This window comes from Cyclopterus lumpus, chromosome 5, assembly GCF_009769545.1.
Source record: "Cyclopterus lumpus isolate fCycLum1 chromosome 5, fCycLum1.pri, whole genome shotgun sequence".
Lineage (NCBI taxonomy): Eukaryota > Metazoa > Chordata > Actinopteri > Perciformes > Cyclopteridae > Cyclopterus > Cyclopterus lumpus.
This window is the reverse complement of record NC_046970.1, coordinates 11809474-11824487: the sequence shown is the minus strand read 5'-3', so window position 1 is coordinate 11824487 and position 15014 is coordinate 11809474. Positions and strand designations below refer to the sequence as shown.

Genomic DNA, 15014 nt, shown 5'->3' with positions numbered 1-15014 from the left:
CAAGTTGGAGAAAGATATCTTAGTTCAGCCTCGTAATGTGTAAATGAACATATTTCTCTGAACATTCTGCCCAGAGAAATACATTACTTTTGAGCTGTGACAATGACAGGTGATGCCAAATTTAGATTGTGAATCTTATTATCTTATCAATGTCCCTTTTCTCGTGTACATTCACGCTCCGAAGCAGCAGAGGCAGCAGAGAGAGAGAGAGAGAGAAAAAGAGAGACAGGAGGGTACAAATTAAGAAGAGGACAATGTACTCCCATGATGCACTGCACTGCCAACGTATGCAAACAGGAACATGGCTACCGGTGCTTAACATCAGCAGCCTATCATTACAATACACTTATGTTGACCTGACACAGCCTGTGACAATATAGTATTCGCTGTGCCTCTGTCACAGAAGAAGAGCCTTCTCAGAGTTCATCGGTGGAGCAGCAGAGCTTCTGAAAACAGCTTATTCGTTGTTCATAAATCACAGACAGGTAACGGTTCAGTTAGCTCGGTCGTATGCTAACGTTAGCTTTGTCGTTGGTTACAACGCTTAACTAACGTTACATTTTAACATGTTGGTGAAATGTTCACGTGCGAATACGTATTTAACGACAAGCCAAAATCAAACACGACAACAGCGTCTTAACGTGTTACTAGTGTGTCGTTAAATGTACACGGAACCCGATGTCTGACATGTCTAACGTGAGTGTTTGTTACGTGTCGTAGAGCGGTGACACGACTGCACTTCTGTGTGGAAACCACGAATTGTTTCATTAAGAGACAGACGTCACCATTACTTATGTCTTATAATTATGGTTATTTTCCTTTAGGCCTTGGTTCAAGTACATCTTAATAAAGACATCTGATTAGCTTAACCAGCATCCTCGCTCTTGTGAACAAATGACAACTGACTTTTCATATAACATATCCATAAAGTCTGTCAATTTGCTCCTAGTAATCCCCCAAAGTGCCAAAGCCTGGCGCAGGCTAGACACAGTTCCTCATTATTGTATTGTGTCTCCTAATGAAGCAATGCTGTTTTGAGGAATGTAAACCTACCAGTCGAGTTTTCTTTGCTGACGTTTCCCCTCATATTCACCTGATTGTCTGCATGGATTTATGAAGAGTGGATCTCTGTGAAAACATCACATCTATCTGAGAATTGCACAATTCAAATCCACCCCAACACAGACGTTGAACTGTATAGTGTATTGCTTCTGTGATGTTGTTATTTATAGTAACATCGGTGTCTTTAAACTATAGCTGTTATGACTAGATGGTAAATGAATTGAGTGATCACATTTAATGTCACATTGGGCTCTGTAAAATTGTAAGGGGATTTATTTTGTGTTTTAACTCTGTTATGATGTTCATTCTGTACACATGACATATATTGTACTTCTATCCATCTGGGGAGAGGGATCCTCCTCTGTTCCGCTCCCTAAAGTTTATTTATTTGTTTTCCCTTTTTGTTTTTGGGCTGTACACAATTGAATAGAGTAAATAATTTTCAGTTCAATACCTGAGTTTAAAAGGTAAAGCTGGCCTTTTCCATACTTTCTTTATTGTCATTGTACAATACCAACCGTGCATTATTCTCATACATTTCTGAATTTCTTGCCCTGTCTGTGGTTCTTTGTCCCAGGCCTATTCATTCTTATAGAATATGTATATCTTTAAAACAATGATAGCAGTTTTTTTTTTTAAAGAAATGTTATGTTTGTTTCTCAAATAGCTAAGCACTGTACATTTTAGTTATCATTAATTGAAGAATGCATTTGGTAGGAATGTGCATTAATACACATTTAGTGCTTTATGGCAGTAGATCAGTGTAGAATGGGCTCTAAAGAAACTACAATGTCAATGTACATTTCAATGACACGGTGTCAACCAGTGTAAAGTGTGGCTTACTGATGTGTTGAGTATGAAATCATCTGTTTAGATATGATCAAAAGACACAAATACCTCTGGGAACAAAAAGAATATCACCACTGTGTAGGGATTACAGCAGTGTCATGAGTGAATGTGTACCCAAACAATCTCTGCTGTCATAAAGTCGTGGTACGTGCTTCATTAATCATTAGGTTTGTTTTAGGTCTTTGCAATAACAACCTTGTCTTCTGGTTAGAGGTCTATAAAACGTGCTGCTTGGTGTCAATTTGAGCATGTTGCTACACATTTTATACACCATGCTAATAATAGAGTAATAACAAATATAATCCAACGATTTATTAATAATACAAATAATAATTAGCTTTTAAAAGTGTGCAGCCTGACCTCCTGTATCATTCTGGGAAGGTTTTACTGCAGCTTTGTATCACTTCCCTTGGCAGCCCTGTCTACCTGCTGCTTTTATCTGCTTTCAACGCAAGGCACAGTTCATCTCAAACAATCCTGCTGTCCTTGGAGCAGGTTCAGGTTGGCTTTAGATAACATCATCAAACGGTTCTCACTGCTATCAACACTGCTATTGAACCAGTGTCCCTTCTATTTCAGGGTGGCTTTTTTCTTGATAAAACAATAGGAATGTATACTTTTAGTATGTGAAATAGTGCTCAACTATTTATGTTTTCATTCAATTATGGGCAATTCTTTCAAGATGTAGCTTAGTAATATCAGGTAGTGGAGTATTTGTACCGAGAAGTATTTGTGTCTTTTGAACATGTCTATACAGATGATTCCAAACTCTGCTTGGTAACTAAATAGTTTACTTAAGGAAGTCCTCTACCATTGTCTTTCAGTGTGGGTCAACATGGCGAGTCCAAGGACCAGAAGAGTTCTGAAGGAAGTGAGAACCCAAGATGAGAATAATGTAAGCCTTCACAGCAACTTATTCATACGGCTAACTTAGTCAAAATACTGTCCGCTCACTGGACACATATAATTCACATAGCTGGTTGTAGCAGTTGTTTGGGATGCCTGCAAAGTAGCACAATTTCACTATACTTCACAAACTTTCCTCGCTTTCATCAATGATCAAATAAATGGTGGGAGTAATTTTAGTAGTAATCTTGTTGGCCTACATCTTTGGTGATAGTATTTGACAGATATGTGACCTAAACTAAAAATAAATGCACAATATGAAATACATAATGTATTTATTTAACTGATACTTCAGTGTGAAATGATTGTGTACAATGTTAAAACACATGGAGTTAATTTACTTTTTCTATACCATAGATATTTTTCTTCTGAATGCAGGATGAGGCTACATATAATCTTCAATGCACAAAGGTTTATAAATCCATCTCGGTAGTTTTTCCAGAAGAGATGTAAAATGGAAAATGGACCTGTAGTTGTATAGCGCTTTTCTAGTCTTCCAACCACTCAAAGCGCTTTAACGCTACATGACATCATTCACCCATTCCCACCCATTCATACACTGATGGTAGGAGCTAAGGTTCCACTTGCCCATCAGGGCTAACTAACATTCACACACTTTAGGCCCAGCTACTGGAGCAATTGTGGGGTTAAGTGTCTTGCCCAAGGACATGGACTAGCGAAGCCGGGGATCAAACTGCCGATCATGTGTGAAGGACACCACTTACAGTCATTTACATGTGTAAATGTATTCATTGCCTTGTTGTTTTTCAGCTATGTTTTGAGTGTGGCGCTTTTAACCCTCAATGGGTTAGTGTGACCTATGGGATCTGGATTTGTCTTGAGTGCTCTGGCAAGCATAGGGGCCTGGGAGTACATCTCAGGTGAGAATAGTGGATTGATTTATGGTGTTGATGATTTTGGAGATCTTGGATAGCCTGATAATGATTAATGTTTCTCTCTACCCTGTCTGCAGTTTTGTGCGCTCTGTCACCATGGACAAGTGGAAAGATATTGAGCTTGAGAAGATGAAAGCGGGAGGAAATGGAGTATTCCGTATATTTCTTGAACTCCAAGATGATTATGATCCCACCTGGACGTTACAGGAGAAATATAACAGCAAAGCTGCTGCACTCTTTAGAGACAAGGTGAGGTGTGCAGGTGTATATGTCTTTGATTACTTTCTTACACATTTCACATTTAAGACTAAATTCTCCATTATCTTATACAGGGAGTTAAGCATGTTATTTGTTTATAAGTAGTAATTGATTTGACCATATACGTACTAAATGGATCAAACAAGGAACTAGACTTTAAATTCCTAATTGCAAGTGTGTGTGTATACCAGATAAGATGCATATCTTTACAAAAGCTATTGGCAGAATTATCTAGTCTTAGCTGAAGCTTCTTTGAGATAACTAGTTTGTGAAGGTGTATTATTTTGATCAGATCCTCTTTTGACTGCATGACAGGTTGCAACTTTAGCAGAGGGTAAGGAGTGGTCCATTGAGACATCCCCTGCCAGAAACTGGACATCTCCTCAACCCAAGACCAGCCTTTCATCCTCTCATCGGTAAAAGTGATTTTTAACGCACTCGCACTATGGGCAATGGCATTACAGGATAGGCATTCAAGCAGTGAATTCATGCTTCTGTCAAACAGCTCTGGAGGACCTGGACAAAGCTCAGCAAAGTCTAGCGACAAAGCTTTTGAAGACTGGTTGAGTGATGATGTCAACTCATATCAGAGGTGAGAGCCTCACATTCTTTTATTATGTCTGTTTTTTTTTTTTTACTTTAATCTTTTATTTCTTTACATTTCTTTATGCTTCGTCAGTGGAGGGGGCTATAGTGGGAATCAAGAGAATCGGTATGTTGGCTTTGGCAACACAGTGACCCCAGAGAAGAAAGAGGATGACTTCATCAACAATGCCATGTCTTCTATTTATTCAGTAGGTCACAATGTATATATCTTGTCCGAGTTGTACTTTCTATTGTATGTATTGTTTCTTCACCTGTGGCAATTTTTCACATGTTTGTTTTTTTTCTTCGTAGGGCTGGAGCAGCTTTGCTGTTGGAGCAAGCAAGTTTGCTTCTATTGCTAAAGATAATGTAAGTGTACTTAAGTTTTTTTTGTGCTGCATTGAATTTGATTGATTTTTCTGCATACAAAAATTAAAATCCAAACTACAATAAAGAGACATCATTCATATGTTTTGTCTTTGTCCTCTCATATAGACATCTAAACTTGCAAACCAAGCAACCTTAAAGGTAAGACTGATATAGTCACGGGTAACAACCTGTTGTTACTACTACTACTAATGTTTGTCGGGATTGTGTTTGGAGGTTTTCAAAGGCCCAAATCATCTAAAATGTAAGCATCTGCAACCAGCTGCGTCCCCAGTCGAAATATTTTGACTTCCGGCAGAGGCTGCTTGCTCTCTGACCAGCTGGAGTTCTTGAAGTGCGGCGATGAACAGTCAGTGGGATAATTACACTGAAGAGAGAAAGGCAGACAGCTGTGTGTGTTGCCTTTTTATATACTGTGGGATCCACACATTTTGGGTACCTGATTGGCCGGCTGTGCTTTTCAGTGGGCAAATAAGTGCTCACAATTGGAGGGGAGTATTGTCCATAGAGTCCTATATAGGGCAGAGGCGGTGTGCGTTAGAACATAAATCCTATATGTAGCATGTTCATTTGAAGAACTTAGGAGGCAGAGTAGAAAAGCAAAGATGTTGTCTTTTAATATTTTTAATACAGACGAAGACTTAAAAGGCTTCTAGTGTTTCACCATACTACACAGAAATAAATAGTTTGCAGTGTTGCCTCATAAGAGAAGTTTACTTGACACGTTTTTTTTAACCATTACACCCTCTAGTGCTTGCTCAGTGTCATGGTGAATGGGAATGAGTGTCACTTCATGCAACTTCAGAACAAGCAGCTCTGTGTCTTGCTCTACTGTGACTGTTTCATTCAAGTGAATTATCCCCTCTGACTTTCAACTAGGCTGCATTAGTTAAGACAGACATTAAATGAGAATGTTATCAAACCCACCCAAGAAAAGGTAACATTGATGTTTGAAGTTGTGAATTTGGTGGTGGGATATAGTCCTTTTGGAGAAAGAAAACAGCTTCAGATGTAATGTGCTATTTTCTGCACTGCTTGTCTGTGTCATTGTATCTGCTCTATGCCAGCTTACATCAAATGACAACATCTGCAGTTTCAAGGATGCAAAAAAATCCAACCTTTTGATTTCTCCAGTTAGTGACTTAGCAATGGGATTTGAAGAAGCACACAGCTGTGAACTGTTTATTTGGGAATTTACGGATGCAAGTCAGATTGAACTTTCGGTCACTGCACAAGGCCTAAAGTACATTTACGCATTTGGAGGAACCAAAGTATTATATCGGATACCATGCCTCATATCAAAGCATTTGGCTTTTACATTCAAAGTATCACAAGGATAATTTATTAAATGTCTTATAAACATGTCCATTTCATGGTAATGGTAAATGGACCTGTACTTGTATAGCGCTTTTCTAGTCTTCCGACCACTCAAAGCGCTTTAACACTACATGACATCATTCACCCATTCATACCCATTCATACAGTGATGGTAGGAGCTAGGATTCCACCTGCCCATCAGGACTAACATTCACACACTTTCACACACCGTAGGCACAGTTACTGGAGCAATTAAGTGGGTTAAATGTCTTGCCCAAGGACACATCGACATAATAATAATAATAATAATAATAATAATAATAATAATAATAATAATGCATTTAATTTATATAGAGCTTTAATATAATACTCAAAGACACTTCACATAATTAAAACATCCTAAAAGCTAAAAATAAATAAATAAGAATAGCTAAAATACAGGTAAAACAAATAAATAGGGACTTTCTGAGTCGCTCGGACCCTGATAAGAAAACAAAAACAAACAATCACACATTAAAAGCAGTTCTGAACAGGTGGGTTTTGATTTGCGATTTGAATAAGGAAAGATCAGTACAGTCTCGGATGAGTTTGGGGAGAGAGTTCCAGAGGGAGGGGGCAGATATGGAGAAGGCTTTGCCACCCCATGTCCGGTGCTTGGTCCTATGTGGGATGGACAGGAGATTGGCATCAGAGGAGCGGAGCCGACGGGATGGAGTGTGGTGGTGGAGCAGGTTGGTGAGGTAGGAGGGGGCCTGATTATGGAGAGCTTTGTGAGTGAGGAGAAGGATTTTTATTATTGGATCCGTTGTGGGACGGGGAGCCAGTGAAGGCTCTGGAGAACAGGGGTGATCACGGGAACGGGAGTGGGTGAGCAGGCGAGCAGCAGAGTTCTGGATGTATTGGAGTCTGTTTAGGATTTTGGAAGATGTGCCATAAAGAATACTATTGCAATAGTCAATTCTGGAGGTGATGAAGGCGTGGATTAAAGTTTCAGCAGCAGATGAGGAAAGTGATGGGCGGAGACGGGCAATGTTTTTTTAGGTGAAGGAGGTTCTGGTGATTTGTTTGATGTGATGTTCAAATGAGAGGTTGCTGTCAAACATGACTCCGAGGTTGCGGATGTGAGGGGAGGGAGACCGAGTGGAGTTGTCAATGGTGAGGCAGAAGTTGTGACTGGTTTTGGTGAGAGATTTGGGGCCGATGATGATCATATCCGATTTATCACAGTTGAGTTTGAGAAAATTGGTTTGCATCCATGATTTAATGTCAGTGAGGCAGTTTGACAGACTGGAGTGAGTAGTAGTGGTAATGGTTTTTGTGGAGATGTAGAGCTGGACATCATCAGCGTAGCAGTGGAAGAGGAGACCGTGATGACGTATGATGTTACCAAGAGGGAGCAGGTAGAGGATGAACAGAAGAGAACCAAGCACCGAACCCTGGGGGACGCTCTGAGACAGAGGAGCAGTGGAGGAGGTGCAGTTGTTGATGCTAAAGAATTGTTGTCTGTTTGTTAGATATGATTTGAGCCAGGAGAGAGCAGTTCCGGTGATGTTGAGGGACGATTTGAGGCGGGAGAGAAGGATGTTGTGGTTGATGGTGTCGAAGGCTGCAGTGAGATCCAGGAGAAGGAGAATGTTGAGGTGGCCAGAGTCTGAGGAGAGGAGGAGGTCATTGGTGACTTTGAGAAGGGCTGTTTCGGTGCTGTGCTGCGAGCGGAAACCAGATTGAAATGGCTCGAACAGATCGTTGGAAATGAGGTGGGTTTTGAGTTGTGCAGCGACGACGCGTTCCAGTATTTTTGACAGGAAGGGAAGATTTGAGATGGGCCGGAAATTGCTCATGGTCTCAGGGTCGAGTCCAGGTTTCTTGAGGATGGGGGTGACAGCAGCCAGTTTAAGTGTGTCGGGGACTGAGCCGGAGTTGAGGGAGGAGTTGATTATTGCTATGATGAGTGGAGCGATGGCTGGGAGACATTCCTTGGTGAGAGTAGATTGTATGGGATCCAGGATACAGGTGGAGCTTCTCATTCCTGTTGTGAATGAAGAGAGCTCCAGAGCTAAGACATGGGCTAATGGAGCCGGGGATCGAACCGCCAATCCTCTGATTTGAAGGATGACCCTGCTCACCACTGAGCACCAGTCGCCCCACCGTATTTTATCTAATACTTATTATTTAATTAAGGGCTACATGGTGGTGGAGTGGCTAGCACTGTCACCACACAGCAAGAGGGGCTCGAGTTTAAGGAGGTCCTTCTTTGTGGAGTTTGCACGTTTTCCCTGTGGCAGCGTGGGTTCCTTCGGGGTTCTCCGGCTTCCCCCACAGTCCAAAGACATGCAGCTCAGGTTAATTGGAGACTCTAAAATTGCCCGTAGGTGTGAATGTGAGCGTGAATGGTTGTCTGTCTCCATGTGTGCCCTGGCGACCTGTCCTGGGTGAACCCTGCCTTCACCCAATGTCAGCTGGGATCAGCTACAGTGGCCCGCGACCCTGAATAGGATAAGCGGTTTGGATAATGGAATGGAATTATTTAATTAAATTAAAGCAATTACAAGAGGGTTGAATGTCAGTTTTATGAGCCTTCGTTACCCTGAAACATACAGAGCATTTTACATTAGCATTGAATCGTAATATCAATGCTACATTTAAAATATTCCAATTCAGCTTAAAATGTGGGCCACACCCACCGTGACAAATAATGTAAATCTATATTATCTATTGAAAATTCTTAACCAAATGTATCTTCCCATTCATCTGGTGGGGCAACTCTATACAAAAATTCTAATTTGGCCTAACTTTTGTCATTCATGTTAAGATTCACTGATCAATTGCAAAAGTTAAAATACAGTCTTGGTTCTTACATTTCTCAAATGGCGACATTTTCTTGTTAAGTTCTGTTAACATGAAATTACACAACCTGGAGCTCTTCAAGTGATTAATTGCTCCATGGCTTTGAAGATTCAGTATGGTTAAGCGTTTGCATTAGAATAAGCTTTGTTTTTAAAATCCCTGAGGTCATGATGAATTGTTTCCACATAACTGCTGTAACTCTTCACGGTCAAGTGAGCAGCTGCTGGTTGTTTCTTCTAATGAGTTAAAATGATTCCTGTTTAGCCATAAGAAACTTGATGTATTTTGATTTTCATGATTCAAAATACATCAAGGTGAAATAAGAGTAAACTTTGTAATAATAGATATCTTTCCCCCTTCCATGTACGCTCTAGGTTTGATTTACAGAAAGTGAAATGGACAATGAGGAACTAGTTTTAAACTAAATGTTTTTGTCTTCTAATGTAGAGTTGGCATTTGTGATTTAAGGTGTCTGTAGTATGTGCTTTTGTAACAATCTTTTTGCTCTCTTGCTGAGCGGTTATAGCTCCTTTTACTTTGGACTTATTTTCTCTTGAGAATAATAACTTTTGTTAGATTCAAACACAATGTTGTTGTTTTCTCATGTTGATTACCAGTGCCCTTAACAAAATGCATATTTTTTCTCACAATTATAAACAAACTGCTGCTTATTACATGCAAGTTAGACAAACCTATGTGGATGGATACTGGTTTTTTAGTTGTTAATGATAATTTGGCTCATGCAGGTAAAAGATGGCACATTTCTAGACGAAGTGACAGTCGGCATCACTGGGCTGGCAACCAAGGTAGGATGGGCAGACCTCTGCCAGCTGTACAGATGCCAAACCAGTCTCCTGAGCAAGGAACAGCAGCTCTGATCTAACATTAAAAACTTAATACCGTGGCATCTTAGAGCAGATAAGCTGAAACTGCAGAGCCAGCCTCAGCCCCCTGCATCATTACCCTCAAAGGAGACTGGTTTCGCTGTGATGATGAATGTTTGAACAATTCTAATTTTAATTCATCTCTCATTTTTCTTGCTCCCATTGTTACTCTGGTGGTGAGTATTTGGTGGTCAAACTTTCTGATGTAAAGTGTTAGAAATGAAACATCTGTTTTCAGTTGTATTATTACTGCCTCTAACTGTAGAAATGGAGCATAATATGTTCATTTGTTGTGTAGCTAATATTTATTATTTATGGACTTAAGATTTGATATTTAAATTCTTTTTAATTATCCCCTTAACCACCATTAGATTTTACCATTGGATTTAATTTTCAGTTTTAGTAAAATGTGTTTCTTACAAAGTCACAATGTTGCTAAAGTCTTGTCTGTTCTTTAGGTTCAGGGAGCTGGTTCAAAATTGACTAATCTCTTCTCGGGAAAACCGGAGGATGGGTAATGATAACAACTTCATGCTTTTACATGTTATATCCCACATACAAAATGTTTTGTACTTAATGAATTAATGTAGCAACATGAAAATGTTATAAATGTGTTCAGGTCTACCGGAGAGAGCTACCAGAACATGGATGCCACTGAGGGATATCAGGGCAGTTCTAGTCAGCCGGTCTCAAAGGACTTTTGGGAAACCTTTGGCAGCAGCAACTCCTTAAAGGCCAAGAAATCACCCAGCAGTGACAGCTGGACCGTCGCAGATAATCCTGCAAAGAAGAGCTCTGACAGTTGGGACAATTGGGGCTCCGAAGCAGCGTCCAACAACAAACACAGCACAGAGGAGAGCTGGGAAGCCTGGGAAAACAACTGGGAAAACGCAGATGGTAAGACGAAGAAAAGCCCCACGAAACCTGCTGAGGAAACCTGGGATAATGCAGACTGGTAGTGACCTCACAACCATACATCCCCTCACCCTTTTCCCCACTCTGGCCTTTTCCTTCTGTTTTTCTCGCCGCTAATCTCACTGGCACTTTTAGGGAAATAGCTGTCAGCTTAGTTCCTATCAATCCATTCAAAGTATATTTATTATAAACCCAAGAAACAATAAATGAAGCCCAGAGTTAAGTTTTGCACATTGTTTAAGGTTTATTCTTAATGTACAACTATACTGACTTGCAGTCATGTATTTTATTGTAAATTGCCTTCATCACCAGGAAGTGATAGATATGGTCATAACTTTCGGCCTGGGCTGCCCAAGCATAATACTCAACAATGAATACGCCAGTGTTGTGGGATTATTGATAAACCGATGCATGACGGAGAAAATCTGACACTGTAAATATAAATTCTTGTAAATACAGTGATTGACTAAACATTAATGACATGATATTCTGTTTGTTCAATCAAATTAATTTGTTTTGCCCATGGACCTTTTGCACATTTTGTTCTCGTACACATATTTTGAAAAAGCATTTTTTTATTACATTTGATTCCTTTCCCTGCTGTAGTCACAATGTGTTTATATCAAATCAAAGGAACAAACAACCACTCACAAACTGGCTTTTATTTATCAAGTCTGTGAATTCGTACCATTTAAATGAAATAAATATTCTAATGAGTTGGAACTACAGTAATTTACCTTTTTGTAGTATTGTTTTTTTTATTTATATTTAAATGTGCAAATAGTCAATGGGTTTGAAAATAGAGCTGTGGATACATTACCATGTTTTTAAGAGCAGACAATGGACTTGATGGTTAACAGTTGACTTTGGTGTTGGGCTATACAAAATAAACTGAATTGAATTGGTGTGTCCCAAATGTATCAATAATGGCCCCTTCTTTTTAAAATGGTAAAATGGTTATGTTGGTGTTCACATTGTCATTTTGACTTTTTCTGAAAATCTATGTATGGGCATTTAACATTAACTAATTTGAATTGGTTGAGACAATATCGTGATTTTACTGTCACTCTTTTCCATCTTCAACATCAACAGCTGTCAACCTGTCAAACAATCATTACAAAATTAAAATATTATTTTTAGGCACATCCCCCACATAATTTTAGGATGTTTTGGGATTATGCAGCGCTTCAAGTAATGTTACTTTATACTTCAACATTAAGTTAAGTTTCCACATTGTTTTTTTTTTACTTTACAGCTTAATCTATTAGGGTTGAGAGTTGTCAAGCAAAAATATGCCAGAAACAGAAGGTCAGGATAAACTGTATTCCCTCACTCTTATAAACCTAGCAGAAGATCAGAAACAGTGAATAATTCCTCATATTTTGAAAGACACTTGTTGGATCAGCAATTATTTAATCCATAATATCTCAATCTTTTTTTTCAAGATTTGATATTTTTAGATAATTTGTCAAGATTATATATATAGTTTATTGTAGATAATTCCTCATTGCATGATGATATACTGTACAAACGAGTATGGAGGTTGTGTTTCAATAAGTTGACACCGATGTTAACTGCATGGTGTTGCCTGTAACTTGTGACCTGAACTGACTGGTCATTGTACATTTATTCTCGTATGAAGCAACTCTGTGTTCTCCACATCTGGGTTATTGCAACACCTTGGTCATTATGTGTTGTGAGGAGTTTTGTTTCACAGATATCTTCACACTTGTTAATGAGGCTCATTATACGCTGGATGCTTAGACGGTCATAGCGCTCAAACACTTGTTATGAATTCATTCGGCAGCTGCAGTCACATTGTTCATCGCAGATGCAAATGAATCCTTAAAACACTCATTGTTTTAAAAATTGGAAGTGTATTCTGTGAAATTGTGTAGTTAACTTAAAATTCAAACGAACCATTGAGGTTTAGAACTACGACAATTTGCAGAACCTGACTTTCCCATGTGTGTGGCCTTTAATTCCCAACAACATGAGGTGTTGCAACTTAATCATACTTTAAATGACTAAAGTTGAATTTGCATGCAATAACCTACAGATGCCCAGTCTTCATAGATGATGCAAACCCCTCAAACTAAACTCGAGTTCAATACACTTGAGCCAACTCCAGGTCTGGGTTAGATTTTTTTGTTTAAAATGTTACACCAAAAGGTAAAGTTCAATGACTTGTATGAGAAGACATCTTTCCATCTTTTGTTTGCACCTGATTCTTTGAGGTTTGGTGTCTAATCTTTGGCCAGTAGTTACTTATTAACTGCTCATAGAGCACTCTACCATTGTAATCAAGCTGCTGGATTATTTGTTATTAAGGTGTTACAACACTTTGCTGTACCTCTGCAGGCAGTACTCCTCGGGCCTCATGATTATTAAAGATGCTATTTTACTACTGCAGGTTTTAATGTGGGAAAGCTATTTCCTGGGAACTTTATTCCATGCCCATTTCCTACCTCTAAGAAGTCTTCAGTTTACGGGGGAGTTTTTAGTAGGGGAACTTGTTTTTTCTGAACCTTCAGCATTGTTTTGATGTAGACCTTATTGCAGGAGGCTTTGCTGTGGCTCTTCTTGTCTTTGATGAAGGAAGTGTGTTAAAGCAAAGCAGCACAGATGGGTCTACAGCCTTAGTGTGTTTTCATGATAATACAATGATGTAAAAATCACTCCTGGAACATTGTGTTGCTGAACCTCTGTTGTTGTGTTCATGTATGGTCATGTGTTGAAAAACCTTAAACAGTTGTGATTGCTTTCTCTTGATGATGACTGACTTCAGTTTGCTTGTGTGTCTCTGATGCAGTGAGGTGTACATGTTAGTAAATCACCATACAATATATATTGTTAACCCCCAGCCTTCCCTACTAAAGCTTTATGTCAGTCATTTTGAGTTATTTTTATTTTCTTGATGGCATGACTTAAAACCTATAAACTGCCATCAAATGAATGGAAGACTTTGTGCTGTGATATCTAATGTTTTCAAAAGAGAAATATTTTCACAGCCACATTCTGAAATCTGTATAAGAGCTTATAGTTCTGAAATACCTTTTTATGGTGAATGTTTGGGGTTACTGGTACACATGAAACACGGATACACTGCAAAATGTGTTAATGTCTGAAATTCATCCTAAAGGTCTTGATATAAGGTGATGATTTCTTTTTTATATACACCCAAATGTAATCTGAAGCCAATTCTGAACTTTAACTTTCCAGAGCAGTAGTTTGGCTCTGTGCCTGTCCAACATTTGAGATTGGGTATATCCATGTTTGTTGAAACTATTTATGTTAGAAATACTATTTTTGATGTCATGCATGAGATGTAATGTCGAGCTAAATACATTCAGCTGCTGCTTGATTGTCAAAAGTCGTTTCCTCAGTGAATTTAAGTGCAGTTGTCTGCTTTGCCCCGATATGTTTCACCAGCAGCCATCCCTTCAGGTGAGCCAGTGTTACCTACTCAGTCGAGGTTGAGGATATTTACCTGTACACATGGTGTCTGTGTTGAATAAAAGTGTACTGTACTGTGAATGCCATTTGCTGCCTGTGGTGCAGAATCTAGAACCATTTGTTGACCCTCTTCTGGAGAGAATCTTGATACACAACATGGTTAGGTTGGTTTCAGTTTTCTTCAGCAATATATACATGTTAGGTTAAAGGTTTGGGTGAAAGAGCTAAGTTGGTCTGTTTGGGAACATTTTACACAAGCTTCTTAGGAAATCTTTAGAAATGCTCAATATGACGGTGGTCAGTATTGCATTCACCAGTAAAAAAGAGAATTGTTGATCGAGTTCCAATAAGAAGGTATTAATCGATCATTAGAACAGCTCCAGTTCTTTAGTGCCTGGAACACAAGTATAATGTCACTATGTTGGAGTTGAATCATTGTATCATTCAACAAATAACTTAATGTAAGTGGATAAAGTACGCTGACTGGGAAAATAAACTAGTCCTTCTAAAAAATTGGATATACACTTTTTTTTAAAGCCTTAATTGTCTTCATATTTTTTTGGATACCTACTGTCATGACCAAACAAGGACTAGAACCCATACGCACGACTCAAGGCAAAGTAACAACAAAAATCTCAGTTTTAATTAACTG

At 39.0% G+C, this 15014-nt stretch overlaps 1 protein-coding gene across 1 annotated transcript; it reads left to right on the top strand.

The window, feature by feature from the left end:
- Positions 1-268: 268 nt before the first annotated feature.
- Positions 269-13584, top strand: arfgap1 (ADP-ribosylation factor GTPase activating protein 1). The gene is made up of 12 exons (XM_034533050.1): positions 269-485; positions 2736-2806; positions 3589-3698; positions 3791-3962; positions 4287-4387; positions 4477-4563; positions 4651-4765; positions 4869-4925; positions 5052-5084; positions 9854-9913; positions 10450-10505; positions 10611-13584. The coding sequence occupies exons 2-12, from the start codon at positions 2747-2749 to the stop codon at positions 10948-10950; spliced, it is 1191 nt and encodes a 396-aa protein (XP_034388941.1). The 5' UTR covers positions 269-485; positions 2736-2746; the 3' UTR covers positions 10951-13584.
- Positions 13585-15014: the final 1430 nt, after the last annotated feature.